The sequence below is a fragment of the Gymnogyps californianus genome, chromosome 28 (assembly GCF_018139145.2).
Source record: "Gymnogyps californianus isolate 813 chromosome 28, ASM1813914v2, whole genome shotgun sequence".
Taxonomy (NCBI): domain Eukaryota; kingdom Metazoa; phylum Chordata; class Aves; order Accipitriformes; family Cathartidae; genus Gymnogyps; species Gymnogyps californianus.
The window spans coordinates 806786-822836 of record NC_059498.1 but is presented as its reverse complement, the minus strand read 5'-3'; the positions used below and the strand labels follow the sequence as shown (position 1 = coordinate 822836).

Sequence of the window (16051 nt, the reverse complement as noted above, 5' to 3'; positions counted from 1 at the left end):
ATGCACCTTGGATATCTCGTCCTCACTGTCTTCCTGGGGCAACTGCTGGGTAAGTCCTGCCTTTTCATCAATGCATACTTCTTCTCCTCCTCCTCAGAAAACTCTCACCAGCTTTATCAGGTCCATGCATAGAAATTCTCTTGAATTACAGGAAAACACTGGGAAATGTCATCTCGGGTATGTGGTTTTGTATTGGTTCTCTCAAGATGTACTTACTGTTGGAAAGGAGAAGAGAAGACAGAGGAACAGATGCTTCAGAGCCTTTCTCCATCTTTTCTCTCTGCCTCTCTCTTCTGATCCACCTGTGGGCAGCATAGGAGATCTCAGCTGTCTCTGCAGCCTCAAATTTCTCCACTTCCAACACAAAGTAACAGATCCTGTCAAAGCTGCCACTGGGACATTCACTGTGCCGCCTGGCTGGGCCTCCTTGCATGGCTGCCATAGCGTCCAGTTTCCTCCTGGTTGTCAACTCAGCCAGGCCTCCCTCTTTCTAACATTCAGCTCAGGGTTGTATGAGCTCAAGGACCTAGGAGCCCTCGGAGTTGAAAGGGATGGGGAAGCTGGATGAATCTTTTTGCCGTAGCTCCCTGGGCCCCTCAACCTGCGGGAGGGGTGCTGGTCCCAGCACACAAAGGTCAGGCATGACAGGCTGTTCCCTGGTCCTCTGGGCAGTCGCAGACCAGGGAGGAGGAGCAGGGACACAGCACAGCTCTCCTCAGGGTCCACACTGTGCTGAGTGCTCTGAGCTCCTGCCCAAAACTGCTCTCCCCCTGGCTGTCCCCAGGCCTCAGGATTTTCCTGCAGGGCAAGGGACAGGGTGCCTTCTCCACCAGGACTTTGCATCCACTCCTGGTTTGCTTCCCGGAGCCTTTCCCTGCAGAGCTGCTGACCTTCCCTTTCTTGCAGGCACCACGGGGCAGATCACCGTCACCCAGCAAGAAGGACAAGTCACAGTGAAGCAGGGAGACACCTTCCAAACAACCTGCACATACCAGGCCCCTGACTTCAGAGGCTTGCTCTGGTACCAGCAGAGGAAAGGCCAAGGTCCCCAGCTGCTCTCGTTTCAGGCAGCAGCTGGCCGCAAGCCGAGCGGCCGTCTCACCACGTCGCTGAACACCACAGGGAAATACAGCCTCCTGCAGCTGGAGGAAGTCGAGGTCTCTGACAGTGCCTTGTACCTCTGTGCTGTGCAAGACACCCTGGTGCAGGGAGCTTCCTTGGCTGTGCAAGAAGCCAGGGGAGGGCGGGCATGTGACTGTGCAAGGCTGAGCTTGCTGCTTCCCAAGACAGCCAGCGCTGCTTGCCCTGCGCACCCACAGCTCTGCAGGCCAAGATCCTGTGATGTAATGTTTTCTGTCCGTTCGAGACATCAATTTATGCAGACACAGTCTTAAATATTCCCATACCACACTAAATGAAGGCACTGTCTTCTTATTGCCAATGCATGGAAAGCTCCGCTGTCTGGTAAAGTGCAGGCAGCACACACATGAGCCATTGCATTTACCTATTAACAAGCTGTTCATCTTGACCACTACTAATAACCACAGGCAATTCCATCCTCCGCAACAGTAACTGGGTTTGTCTTGTCTCGAGATGGAGACACCTTAAGACTCGTTCCATTGTGTTATTTCCCTCTTGAACTTCACCCATGGCAGTTGATGTAAACGGATGCTGTACCTTCTCTTCTCCTATCTATTGGTACGTCAACAAGCCGAAATAAATGCAGACAATGAAAAGCTCAACTCAGGCAGCTCCCAGCATGGGGCATCCATGGGCCCTCATTCCCCTGTGCTCTCTGGCTCGGGGGAGACAGCCCCAGCCTCAGCCTCCTGTCAGCAGGTGTCTCATCCACCCCACTGGATCATTGCCCCAGTTTGTTGCTGGGGCATTAGATGTCCCAGCGGGAGCTGGTCTTTCCCTCCTGCTCATCTGGTATTATGAAACAGTGTGTTTGGTAGCAAGTGTCCTGTGTCTACGCAGTCACGAATGATCAAACTGTGCCTGGAGCCCTGCTGTCTTCCCTTAAAGGGTTTTTCTGTCCTTTAATCCCTGGGCACAGAGGTGGCTCCTCAAGGGAAACATCTCCATGAACAGCAGCAGCTGCTGCAGAAACTCCCCACGCAGGGACAGGCACTGTCCCTGACTCTGCTGGGTGGGGGAACACCCAGCACAGCCCTCTGCTTTACAGACAGCCCCTCTCCAAGCTTCACGTAGTCACATGTGTGACCTCCCAATGCCTCTGCTAGCCAGGGCCCTGGACCTTGTCCCCTGGGCAAGCACAAGGCCTACCTTAGTACAACAGCTCAGTCCAGGGAAATGCTGCATTGCCATTGACCAACAGGAACATTGTGTGCCCTTGACGTGGAACCGTCATCGTCCCCTTGGGAGCTGCACGCCCCAGTCCCCGAGAAGGAAATGCCAGGCAGATGGTGACCTGAGCCCATAGCAGGAGCTTGTGAGTTTTTAAATTTCAGCTGAAAGTGGGCAGGCTAGACCAAGAAAGCAAGAGCAGGGAGGCAGGAGTGAGGATGACCCCAGCCCAGGCCAGGCAGTGCCCACACTAGCAGTGTGCATGAGTGCAGGTGCTCATGAGTGACTTCTACCACCTCAGTGTCTGCTGCAGGAGGAAAATGGCTGGGCACAAGCAAACCGGAACATGTCTGGGGCATATGGAAGACAAATTTTTGATGCAGGCAATCCATAAATGGACTGGGGAGAGGCTCTGTTGCACCTGCGACTCACAAATGAGGAAGAACAGTTGGATGATGTAAAGTTCAAGGGCAGCCTTGCCTGCAGTGACCATGAGACTGTGGAGCTTAAGTTCCTCAGAGGACTGACCAAGACAAACAGGAGGATTACTGCCCCCAACTTCAGAAGAGCACATCCTAATCTCAGCAGGGACCTACCTGCTTGGCAGGATGCCATGGGTAATTGCCCTGGAGAGCAGAGGGTCCCAGGAGAGCTGGCTAACCTTCAAGGACAGCCTCCTCAGAGCACAAGGATGGTCCTCTGCAATGTGGAGGAGAAAGCACAGCTGGAGTGGAAACTTGCAAGGGAGGTGAAGGGAATCAAGAAAGGTATCTCTGAGCCTATTGGCAGCCAAAGGAAGGCTAAGTAGATGTGGGCTCATAGCTCGGTGAGAATGAGGACCTGGCGACAAATGAGAGGGAAAAGGCTGACGTACTCGATGCCTATTTCCCCTCAGTTTTTACCGGTATGGCTTCACCTCAGGCCTACCGCATTTCTGAGCCTCTCCGCAGACTCTCTGGGAATGAAGCAGCATCCCCAGTAGAAGAAGAAAGGACTAAGGAGCTCTTACTACCATTTGGACGTACACAAGTTCATGGGATCACTTGGGATGCATCCAAGGGTGTTCAAGGAGCTGACTGGACAGTCCCTGCTCAGCCTCTGGAAGGAAGATGGAGCAAATACTCTCAGAAGCCATTCCTAAACTCATGAAAGGCAAGAAGGGGATTGGGAGCAGCTCACACGGGCTTACTGAGGGCAAATCATGCCTGAGCAACCTCATTGCTTTTTGTGAGGAGGTGACTGGCACTGTGGGGAAGGGGAGGGGCACTGGCTGGGGTGTACCTTGACTTTAGCAAGACCTTGGACATACCCTCATGGGTGCACACACATGCACACCTATACACACACAGAGGTATGCACACTCACAGGCATGCACACACACAGATAGGTGTGCACACACAATCTCACACACACAGGCACAACCACACACCTCAGCTTGCACATACCCAAAGAATAACTGATATGTGTGCACTTATGAAGAGGTGTGTGCACACACGTTTCCAAAGGATGCCATGTGGAGACACAGGCACAGCCACCCCCCAATGCCAACATGTATGCACAGATATTCAAGCACACATGCTTACACATATGCATGCTCCTAGCACGCATCTATTCGCAACAGGTTTATGTGCACGCTCATATACAGAGGTGTACACACATAAAAGCACATACGTGCACAGAGCAGTGAAAACACAGCAGAGTTGAAGCTGTCATGGCCTTTCCAGACATTGAGCCTCTCCGTGTCCCAAGTCTGTGGGTCAGGGATAATGTAAAAACTAGAGAAGATCCCTGCTGCTGCAGCCCCAAAGAATCCCCACATTACAAGTGAACAAACTCCTCCAGCCTTAGATGCTCCCAACTGTCCTAAGTGATCTCCTTAGGAGAGGCATGGGGGTGTGGGACCAGCCCCAGCTCTGCAAAGGGAGTGGTGTCTCAGTGGTGTATTCACACAGCAGCAGAGCATGGTGTGCCTGGGACAAGCCAGACTCCCCACAGGCTGCTAACACTGTGGCACCAGAAATGATACTGACTGATCCCAGTAAGAAAGGCACTCAGCCTCTTCAAAGCATTCCTTAAAATGCCATTTATTAGCGCTAAGACTAGGAAGAAAGAGAGGACAGTATAGGTAATCTTACATCCCTTCAGATGCTGGGAACCCTGAGCTGCTCTGCATCAGCTGCTCTCACAGAATGAGAGAATCACAGAACAGTTGAGGTTGGAAGGGAACCCTGGAGGTCATCTGGTCCATCTCCCCTGCTCAAGCAGGGCTACCTAGAGCCAGTTGCCCAGGACCGTGTCTAGGTGGCTTTTGAATATCTCTAATGAGGGAGACTCGGCAGCCTCCCTGGGATACCTATGCCAGTGCTCAGTCACTCCTACAGCACAGGGAAAAATGTGGACCCCTCATGAGAGCACAGGACCCTGTGCAGATCACATCCATGGAAGGGTTACCTCGTTTTGGTAAGTCAAGCTTCAGAGCATTTACTTCAAAGGGAACAGCTCTATTTGTCATTTCTACTGTCAAACACTACAACCCTGCCAGTTGTTTATTGCAGGTGAACAACTACCAGCAGCTTTCACATCCTTGTTTCTTAGGGTGTAAATCAAGGGGTTCAGCAGGGGAGTAAGAGTGGTGTAAAGCACAGCCACCACTCTGTCTAGTGACCCTTTTGAGGTCACTTCCCATGAAGACACACAGGCCATAGAAACAGCCAATAGCACTGAAATGGGAAGCACAGGTTGAGCCAGCTCTGTGCCTGCCTTCTGCACAGCAGAGCTGCAGGATGGTTCTTGCTCTGCACTTGTAAGAAGTGAGGATGAAGAGGAAGCAGCCGAGGGTCACATCCCCAACACGATGATCTCGTCCTTGTTGGCAGAAGTGCCAGCACAAGCCATGGCCAGCAGGGCTGGCAGAACAGCGAAGAAGTGGCAGATGTGCCTGGGCCCACGGTAAGCCAAATGGGAGGTGAGTATTGTATGCAGAGCAGGAGGCAGGGAACCGGCCAGTCCTGTCCCTGCCACCAGCCAGATGCACACAGCCTGATGCATGATGGCCCCAGAGCGCAGAGGGTTGCAGATAGCCAAGCAGTGGCCATAGGACATGAGAGTGCAGAGGAAGCATTGGTCTCTGCCCAGCAGCTGGGAGGAGTACAGCTGGGCCATGCAGCGGTGGAAGGAGATGGGTATGTCCCCTGGCCTGAGGAAGCCCACCAGCACCTCTGGAAGGAAGACACTGGAGAAGAGAGACTGAAGCTATTGGCCTTCAGTCATTCTGAGAGATGCTTCATTAGCCATAATTCCCTCTTGATGGAGGACATGGGTGTGGGGATTTCCATTCTTCCACTTCTACACTTTGGTCAAGACATCTGGATTTTCATGCAGGAAATAAGATATGGGACTGTAGTGGCTGCCAAGAGACATTTCCACCGATCCAAAAGGGATGAGGTTTACACGTAAAAGAATCCTCTCCCCCCTGAATGGCAGACAATTCCTGAGCACAAACTCCCAGGGGGGACCAATGAAGCAGTCAAGAGCTCTGCACCCGCTTGCAGCTCTCTTGGGAAGTGCACCTGGTACCCTTGTCCTTGCTGATCTTCACATTCTCCTGCATGCTCTGTATCAAAGCAATTTGATCTCCCTCAGACATACACCGTGTCACTGTCCCCATGTCTGTGCTGACTGCCCTCAGCTAAGCCCACAGGCTTAGCTCCCATTTCCACCCTTGGCACATTCAGCAGCATGGGCGATTTTTCCCTGCTACTCCTGCCCATGCCCGCTGGCCATGATCCCTAGTTTGTGTAATGGAGGGGAGAGGAAGGTGGAGTAGCAGCTGTGGGCCATCCCAAGGGCTGTTCCCTGCTTCACAACTCTTGCCATTCTGCAAAGCAAATCACTTTCCAAAGCCCCAGACCCACCTCCTGCCACCCCAGCACAGCTCCAGCCATAGCAAGAGGAACACCCTTCCTCAAGAGCTCATGGGGCTGCTGACCCCTCAGGGCCTCCTGCCTTTCTGGGTATTTGTGAGCAGAGACGCAGCAAGGCAAGGCCTGATGGTCACTGGCAGCAGAGCAGTCAGGGATGTCTTCTTCAGCTCCAAGGGACAGTACCCAAAAGAGGCACCCCTGCATGGTGCCCAACCTCCCATTCCTCTGTGAATGGAGAAGGGTCTCCTTGTGCCCCTTGCACCCCAGAGCAACACCCTTCTCCTTTGGCAGCTTGGGGAGTGTCCACGGAGGGAAGGACCACATGGAGGCCAGGCTTGAATGCAGCAGAGCTTTAATGAGATGAAAGAGGGAAGGGAAGTCACTCCAAGTGGAAGTCAGCAGTGCAGGGAGCACCGAGGGCAGCAGAGAGTCTGCGCTCCTTGGCTGTGGCATAGTTCCTGCATGATGTTTGTCTGCCTGCCCCACAAAGGGGGAGAAGCCAGATGGTCCCCACCAGGCTGGCCTTGGGAGGACATTGCAGCCCAGGGGAACCAAAGCAAACAATGAAAAGGGAGAGAAAGACAAGGTCAGTCAGCTATCCTGCAAACAACATCCAAAAGATCGATCCTCTGCCCAGCACCACATTCTGAGTTCCTCAAGATGTCTCCGTGGGGCTTTCCCAACGTCTTGATCAGAGGCGGCACCTTCTGCCATAGTAACATCTGGAAATGCCAGAGAGGTCACAGCACCCAGAGGTGATGGGCACTCCCTCACAGCTGAGGATGCTGCCAACAGCAGCGGAGGTGGAGGAGCCCACAACGGTGTTCTGTGGGAAGGAGCTGAGGATGGGGCCGGGCAGTGTCACCACCACGGGGGAGGGCTGGATGACGACAGTGGAGTTCTGGCACTGCCTGACACAGGGCTCATTGCAGCTGTTGGCCAGCGGGGTCGGGCCACAGGGCTGGCATGGCTGGCACTGGTTGTAGCAGGACATGTCTCTAAGGGTGGAGGTGCCCCTGGAAGAGAGAAACAGGGAGGAAGCAGAGCATAAGGGTGAGTGAGGAGCAGCCTGATTACCCTGTGCCAAAGGAGCCAAGACCACTACTGGGTGGGGAGCTGGAGGCTCGGCCAGGAGGCACACAGTTTTCATCAGCCTATAAAGAGCATCCTGGCCAGGGAGGCTCCCTCCTAATTACAAAAGTCACATCTCAGCTTTCGGCTGTGATATGATATGGGCTGTGCTTTGGTTTCCTGCACTGCTGCCTTTTCATGTCCAGCTTTGGGCCATGCCCATTCCCCTGTGAAGGCTTCTTGTGAGCATTGGGATGAAAGGCCCCAGGATTTCTCAGGCAGGAATGCAGCAGTGCTGGCACAAGACTCAGCTCATGTGCTGGACGGGTCCAGAGCAGGCAAGTGGCGTTACCCTGGGTCACTCTGGTGGGGCTGTTTGAAGTGCCATTCTCGGGAAGAAGCTCTAGCAATCCTCAGCTGGATGCCATGGGCTCCTGTGCATGAGGACGTGCCATGTCCTTGTCTTTCCCTCCCTCCTCAGTTCACCCTGATGGTCCCTTGTTGTTGCCTCCCCACAGGTAGGCGTTGTGCTGCTAGGTTTTGACCCCATCCTGCCTAACACCGCCCAGTCCCCAGGGGTCCTCAGCAGAGTCCATGGTTCGTTGTGTTCCTATGTCTGTTCTTGTTTGCATATACTTGTAAGCAGCCAGGTTAGTGTGGATGCACATGGGAGCACAAATTTGTGTATACTTCCATGCTGGTGTGCGTGAGCCTGCGTGTGTGTGTCCTTGTGTGTCCCTCATCACGAGGCTATGTGCTGCTCGTGGCAGGGACACTCTCCACCGCTCTGTCCGTGAGAACCACAGAGCAGCAGGTTCCCGGGGTCAGAAGGAGCCCGAGTGCACTTGAACGGTGATGGCACCAGCATGCTAGAGATCTGTCCAGGGAAGAGGCACTGAAATGCAGCCCCTGCCTCCTGAGCCCTCCTTTTTCTGCCCCTGCAGAGCTCATGCTCCACTGCTGCTGATTTCAGGCCCCAACAAGGATGGTTTCACTCCAGTTTGGATCCTTAGTTTAATTCAGTGTAACAATATTGGGAGTGCCTCAGCATGGCTGGTAGTCCCCCCTCCCTGCCTCTCCAGGCCAGGACACAGCTGCTCTCTCCAGCGACAGAGTGTTCGAAAGGATGGCCTTTGCTTTATGGCCAAGGAGAAAGGCTGAGGAACCCTGCCGACCATGTGCTGGCCATCCCTGAGTGGATCTGCTTCCAATGCAGTGCCGGTGGTGTCTGGGGTGGGACACAGCCCCCTCTCGTGTCCAAGCCAATGCCAAATGTACTTGTGCAGCTCATTGGCCTGGCGCTGTGTCAGGCACGGGCTGAGACCTTGGACCAAACAGTTACTGAATGAAAGGAACATGGAGCCTGACATTGCTGTGCTCTGAGTAGAAGGGACAGACCCTGGGGCTTTCACAGGGAAAGCCAAAGAAATGGTGACTGCCTTGGACCTCAGCCCACAAGGACCTTCATGCCCTGCATTGGAATCTCAGTCTGAGTGCCCAGCAACTGCCCCTGGGAGGGAAGAGACATTGGATTTGAGACAACATCCCCCAAAGCCTGCTGCTGTCCCACAGGGGTGTCCAGAAGGGACCCTCTTTCCAACAAGGGCTGTCCAAGGTGTGTAAAGTTCCTGAGCCCATCTCCCCTCCTGAATGTCTGCCTGCCTGGGCTCACGTCCAACTTGGAGACAGTGCAGCCAAGGCTTCCCCCCTTCCCTGTAGTGACCCTTGGTGAGATCAGTGCCAGGGAGCTCTTCTGGAAGAGCTCAGCTAGGGCTGATTCCCTTCTCTGTGGAGCTGCTTTTGAGCTGCAGCTCTAGTGTAGCCAAGGGCCAACCGCATTGCTTGCTCAGGAGGTAAGAGGCACTCTGGAGAACGGCAGGGCAGGGGATATGTGTACCTGGAGTTTAGAAGGACCTTTGACAGCCTCTCCCATTCTTCCTTTATGACCAAATTGGAGACAAATGGGTTCATTAAGAGGATGATAAGGTGGGTGGAAAATTGGCTGGATGACCAGGCTCAAAGAGCTGTGACCATGAAGAAATGGGCTGACTGGAAGCTCATGAAGGCCAAAAAGAGCAAGGGCAAGTTTTTGCATCTGATGCACGAACCAGCCCATGCAGTCATGCAGGCTGGGGTCTGGCTGCCTACAAAGCAGACCCACAGAAAAGGGTGTGGGGTTTTAGGAGATGCCCAGCTGAACATGAGACAGCAAGTGTGCCTTTGCAGCAAGGAAGTTCAACTGCATCCTGAGCTGTGTTCATCAAAGTGTTGCCAGCAGGTCCAGGAAGGTGACCCTGCCCCTCTGGCCCTTGTGAGGCCACATCTGGAGTACTGCATCCAGGCTGGGGTGCCCTGATCTTAGAAGGATATCAACATACTGAAGCAAGTCCAACAAAGACCACCAAGGTGGATGAGGGGCTGGCAAACCTGGCATGCGAGGAGAGGCTGAGAGAAGTGGGCCTGTCCATCTTGGAGAAGGGAAGGCTCAGGGGAGACCTTCCTGCTTTCTACAACTACTTGTTCAGAGGAGACAGAGAAGGTGGACCTAGTCTCTGGAAGTGCCCAGGAGACAGAACATGGGGAGTTCTGATTAAGCAATAGGCTAGAAGAAATAATGAGAAAAGGAATGTGTTTCCCAGGGACGTTGTGCAATCTCCATCCTGGGAGGTGTTCAAGTCTGGACTGAATGCAACCTTGAGCAAGCTGAACTAACAGGAATTGTTCTGAATGGGGGATTGATCTAGGTGACCTCTGGAGGTCCCTTCTCACCCACGTTCTGGCACTGATTTCCCACCACCCCTGCCCTCCCTGACCCCTGCACGCCCATGGGCACATTTACCCTCACACTCCTTCTGCCACACCACAGCTTTCAGGCACCGTGCTGGGACTGCAGAGAGGCCGCTGAAGGGAGGCTCTCAGCCTCCTCTCTGCCATCTGCAAGGAATCCGTGGCTGCTGTTTCCAGCCCCCGAGCTCACAGACAGCTCTGGGCAGCTGGTCCACCTCCCGGGTGAGGGCCCTGCTGCTGTCCCAGGCTGCCCCTGGTGCTGTACATGCTTCTTCTTGCTGGGGTGGCCTTGCTGGAGGATGGGGAAGTCCAATTCCCAGGAGACAAACTTGTGCCCGTGCAGAGCCACTGAGCACTCTCAGCCCGGGCGAGAGCCCGAGCGGCGGCGGTGCAGGGCTCAGCCCCAGCGCGGAGCTGGAGGAGAGGGAGAGGAGAGGGAGAGGGAGAGGGAGAGGGAGAGGGAGAGGGAGACGAGGCTGCGCGGCCGGAGCAGAGAGCCGGGGCTGGCGCGGGGCAGCGAGGCGCGGGCGGCGGAGCGGCGGGATGCGGCAGTGCCGGGGCACAGGGCTGGCGGGGCTGGCCGCGGTGCTCCTGGGTGCGTGGGGCTGGCGGCGGTGGATGGGGGCCGGGGCTGTGCCCGGGGTGTTCCCCAGGGAGCCCACCGCCACCTCTTCCTTCTCCTTCTTCAGCGTGCCTTTCCCCCTCCCCGCCTCTCGCCATCCCTTGTCCCCCTTTCCAAACCCTCTGAGTCCTCTCTTCTTGTTCTCCCTCTTTCTCTACCACCTATGTCAGTGCGAGCCCGCTTCCATGCACGCCTGCTTTTCCATGCACCCTCTCCTTCCCCTGTGCATTCAGCCGTTCTTATTGCCCTGAATGTAGCCCCCTGTCCTTCACTGTAGCAACCATTCTCCCTCCTCTTCCTCTCTCCATCCATCCATCCATTCATGCACCTGACTTTTGGGCAATCTTTGGTGATCTTTGCCCTTTCCTTCTTCTTTCTCGGCAGTAGCAGTGGGCAGAGCCCAGGTGCAGCAGGAGCCGTCGGCAGAGACCACCGAGGGCACCGGCATCAGCATCAGCTGCTCACACCCCAACATACAGACCAGAGACTTCATCCTCTGGTACCGTCAGCTCCCGGGCCGAGGCCCCGCATTCCTCGTGAGCGGCACTAAAGGGTCCAAAGAGCTGCGGGACCCTGCGGGGCGGCTGTCGGTGGCGGCAGACCGCCGGTCCAGCGCCCTGTGGCTCGCCCGGCCCCGGCGCGGGGACGCGGCGGTGTATTACTGCGCCCTGGGAGACACGGGGAGAGGAGCCGGGGCTGCGGCCGGGCAGGAACCGCGGCGGGCGGGGCCGGGCGTGTGTGTCGGGGGCGGGGGGACAGCCCCGGGCGGGCCCGCCAGGGGGCGCTGCCGCCTCGCCCCGCCGTGGCCGCCTCGCCCCGCCCGGCCACGCCCGGGCCCCGCCCGGCGCTGGGCCCCGGGGCGGTTCCCGCATCGACCGGCACCGCCGCCGGCACCGGCCTCAGCATCAACCCTGGCACCGGCACCGACACCGGACCGGCCGAGGCCCCGCAGCCCCCGTGCCCCGCAGCCCCGGGTGATGCCCCCGACGCGGCTCCGCAGCCACCCACCGGGCACAAACCTTCTCCCGCCCCTCGCTCACCCCGGCACTCCCACCGGGACGCACACAGCAATCCCCCGCGACAGTGGCGGAGGAATCGCGACCGCAGCCGTGGCGGTGTCCGGCCGTGCCCGCGAAGGAGCGAGTGCAGCCGCCGGCCCCGCTGGCTCCCGGCGAGGAGCAGCGCCTTTCTGCTCTGCACAGGCAGGCGGGCAGCAGAGATCCTCCTGCCCACGGGCAGCCGGGCAGCCCTCGGTCCTGCCGCCAGAACCGGGCGCTGCTGCTGCTCAACGAGCAGGGGCTGGGGATCTCTTTCAGCCCACTAGCATCACCAGGCACCGTTGGAACAGAAAGACCCAACTGATACAGTGCCAATACAAGCCGTTGCTTTGAAACCACAACCAGAAGTGGTTTCTTGCTGGTAACTTTGTAAAGTTGGCTCAGGTACACAACTGCAAACTGAATCCTCCAGCTCCAGCGTCCGCTTCCGGTGTGCACCTGCTGGTGTTGGAAAGTCATCCTGTAGAGCTGGCAGTTCTACCTCGGCACCAGCACGAGAAGGAGATACTGATTGTCACAGACACCGTCAAGTGTGTCCCACAGTGGCTAGGGTTCGGGACATAGAGCTTGTTGCACAGGGTTCCCCTTAACCTCAGATGGAGAGCCTTTGGTGTTGAAGTGAAGTCCAGGAGATAGGAGAGAAGCTTGAGCTGGACACTTGTTGAAAGACACATGTGAGACTCCAGTTCAGACCTCAGGAGTGAGCCACAAAGAGATCTGCTACGTTGCCCTAGGGGGCTGAAGGTCTGAGGCGAGTGAGAGCTGGAAGGAGGGCTTCCTCCTTCCTCTGGCATGGCAACCTTCCTCTGGGCGTGGGGTCCTGGGCCCAGGCAGTTCCCAGTGAGGCCTGTGTGTCTGTAGGAGCTGACACAGCTGTGAAAGTCCATGTTCACAGCCTTCAGAGGCAGAGAGGCAAGGTTTGGCCCTCTTCCCTGCCTCAGCTGGGGACTGTTGTGGCAGCTATAGGTGTATTACAAGGGAACTCCTGGCAGGTTTGCAGTCATTGGAGAGCAGAGGGCAGCCCACCATCCTTCTGCCGTGGCCTCGACTGAACAACAGGACCCTGAAGGCCTTGTGGGAGCAGGGTTGTGAATGGGGGCTGCTATGCTAATAACCTGCTTGCTGCAGTCCCCGCCAACTGCGTGAGCAAAGGGCCCCGGGTGAGAGGTGGCAGAGGAGCCCTGCTCCAGGCAGCAGGCGTCAGAAGACATTAAAATCAAGTAGCCCTTTTGCTTGCCTGGGTATTGGGGTTCTGGGGCCCAGGGTGGGACGAGCAGCTGGAGGCTGTGGGTAATGTGGGTGGGTGAAGGGACACGGAGGGACTGCCTGTACAACAGAGAGCTGTGTTGCCATGTCCTCCCCCTGCCAGAGTGTGGGAGTGTGTCTGTCTCTGGGCGGCTGGTTTGTGCAGCAGACGCTCTTTACAGAGATGTTTCTCTTCCGGTTCCTCCTCCATGGCCAGAGGCGAAGGGAGAGAGTGTGCGACACCTGGGTCCCGGCACTTCAGTGTGTGCCTGGTGCTCTCTCCATCCAGACGGTCCCAGGGACAGGGCGGACATGGGTGGGTGCAGGGGCGCCTTCTCCACCTCCTGCAGAGCTGGGTGCAGGCCTGTGCAGCTGGCTAGGTGGTTGATGTCAGGAGAAGTTCATGAGGGTTGTCTGTCCCTCTGATGGACAGGACTTAAACCCTGAGTCTGTTATCTCTCTAGAGAGCCTTCTTGTGGTAGAGGTTGGGGGACAGACCCAAAGAGGCCTGCCTGGAGCAGCAGGGAGAGAGTTTTGCTCCACCCTCTGGGCTGTGGTTTGGAGGCCTCTTTGATCTGGCAGAGGCAGAAGAAGAGGTGACGTTGCAAGCCTCAGGTCCCTCATGCTGGCAGGTCCCTGGGCACCCCATGAAGGGAGAGCATGACATGGTCCTGATTTTCCTGGCAGCACTGGTGGGACTGGCAGACTTTGGTGAGATGTGACTTTCAGGTTGGGGAGAATGAGGCAAGAGTTTGCGCAGTGGGTGGTGGAAGGGAGGAGACGTGAGTCCTGACTCCCTGGGCGATCTGGGAGTGTTTCTGCAGACAGGTATGGCAAATAATCTGGGAGATGTCATGAGAAATGGGCATCAGAGGAGCAATCAGACCTCACCTTGAATTTGCAGGTACTGAGCATTCTTGAATGTACTGCTAATACATATGAAGCCTGAGAGAGGGAAAGATGCTAGGGAACGGAGCGATGCGGCCTATAGGAGCTTCTGTCCTGGAGGTATTGGATAAAATGCTACTAATCTCTGTCGGGATGGTCGTAAACCTTGGGGGACAGAGAAGGCCAACTCGATGCAAGAAGAGCTGAAATGCCATACAAGGACAGGGCAAGGGCAGAGGACGCGGTGTGTCATATGGAGGAACTGTTCTAGCAAGAAGATAGCAAGAAAATGTAGTCAGAGGTGGGAGAGGAAGAGCTCCTGTCTTCTGCTGCTGAAGGAGAGACCAGCAGTTAACACAGATCGGAGGCAGATATGGAGAGAATCAGTGGACTGAAAGACCAGTGAGTATTGCTGAAAAGCAGGATGATCTGGGGGGTGAGGAGGGGCAAGAACCTGCAGAAAGAAGCGTGCAGGGACAAACCGCTCAGCATTTCAGAGGCTAGGAAAAGTGAGCTGGAAAGTGGGGAGAGTGAGCAAGCTGATGAAGTGATAGACGGACAGGTACACAGGCAAGCAAAGCTGAAAGCCCTTTCTGGTTTTACAGGTCATGCCCAAAAGGACTCTGTGCTCCAGTTTCCAGCAGAAATGACTGTCCAGGCAGGACACAGCACAGCTCTGTACTGCAATTTCTCCACCAGCTATGCCAATCCCTACATCTCCTGGTACCAGCAGCGCCAGAGCCAGCCCCCTCAGATGCTGCTGTGGGTGTGGAAATGGAAACCTCAGGTGGATTCAGGGAGGTTCTCCTCTGTGCTGTCTACGGAGACCTCCCAGGTGCTTCTGAATGTGCGGGATGCCGAGCTCCAGGACAGCGCTGCCTATTTCTGTGCACTGAGCCCACACTGGTGCCCACAGCATGCAGCACTGCACAGAAACGTGGGTGGTGCTCTGAGGAGCAGTTCCCTCCCTGCCACTGCTTGCATGTAGCTCTGAGGTCAGCCTGCCCAGCAGCAGCACCTGGGGGCTGTGGTGAGGCTGAGCCTCTGCCTCCCCCGCCTGTGCTGCTGTGAAGCACGTGCCAGCGTGACTTGTACAGCTGCGTCTAGATCCAGGGTCTTCGATGATGAAAAGAGTCCAAGACACCTGACTTGAGGCAGACCCGTTGGAGGCTACACCATAAACAAGCCAAACCAGGCTTGTAAATGCCCTCTGCTTAAAACAGCTGGTACACTGGAGTGAGTACTCAGGGCAAGTAACCTATCAGCTTGTCTTCCTGTTCCCTTTCCCTATGCCTCCACTGATGGCCATAGCTGGAGAACGAAGCTTGTGGTAGGAGGCACAACTGCTCTTACGGTTTTGCCACGTGGCCATAGTAGCCCAAGAAGGGAAGAGCCCTTCCTTGCCCTGCATCTGGGTGTCAGCAAGTGAAAAAGACCCATCAGCCAGACACTGGGCAGGATTCTCTGTTCAAACCCTTCCTGCACTCATCCACTGTCGGAGAGTGGTCCCGCTCTTTTTCATGTCTCTTCTCCTTCTCAGGGAAACCGCCAGTGCTCAGCTGGGAGGAACCCCTATGTCCCTGAGTCCATGCTGGTTTCTCTGTCCAACAGCTGGTAATCACATCTCAGTGATCTTGTCTCCTCCCATAGGCAACAGGAATGGTTCTGGGGACCTATTCTCAGGCAATCCCACCCCAGCACTGCATGTGGCAGCTCAGCTGGAGGGTGCTGGCTTTCCACCTGGATGCCACCCTATGAATTGGAGTCTGTTGCTCATGGAGCATCATCCAGTTCAGCTGAGAAAGCCCAGGGTACTTGGTGGTTGTCCTAGTGCTGTTCCAGGACGGCCTGCCTCTCGCAAGTGACGTGGGTCTGCTCTGCCAGCCCTGTTGGAGGCTTTGCACGCCCCTATTTATCTCAGAGGGCTCTAGGCAGCGTTGATGGGGAATTGACGGCAGCCCTCAGTGTCCTGCACTCCGCTGTGTCTCAGGTCCCTTGGCCATTTCAGGTCCTGCTTTGGGTTGCTCGCCAGGGCTGCAGAGGTGCCTGGGCCTGGCTGCAGGTCTAAGAGCCAAGTGCCCAGGACAGGTGGACACAGGACAATCACCTCCAGAAGCACCACTGCTTCCAGAAGGAAGGGACAAGTA

General features: G+C 56.1%; 3 gene segments (V, D, J or C); all 3 read left to right on the top strand.

Annotated features, from left to right (window-relative positions):
* On the top strand, positions 1-3459 carry LOC127026686 (T cell receptor alpha variable 36/delta variable 7-like). The segment is given in 3 exon segments: positions 1-49; positions 907-1247; positions 3232-3459. Coding segments are annotated over 3 exon segments (618 nt in total).
* A 7175-nt stretch (positions 3460-10634) lies between these two features.
* LOC127026685 (T cell receptor alpha variable 4-like) lies at positions 10635-12335 on the top strand. The segment is given in 3 exon segments: positions 10635-10686; positions 11098-11378; positions 12156-12335. Coding segments are annotated over 3 exon segments (513 nt in total).
* Positions 12336-13681: 1346 nt separating this feature from the next.
* LOC127026684 (T cell receptor alpha variable 12-3-like) lies at positions 13682-15522 on the top strand. The segment is given in 3 exon segments: positions 13682-13727; positions 14510-14841; positions 15445-15522. Coding segments are annotated over 3 exon segments (456 nt in total).
* The last annotated feature ends 529 nt before the right edge of the window (positions 15523-16051 follow it).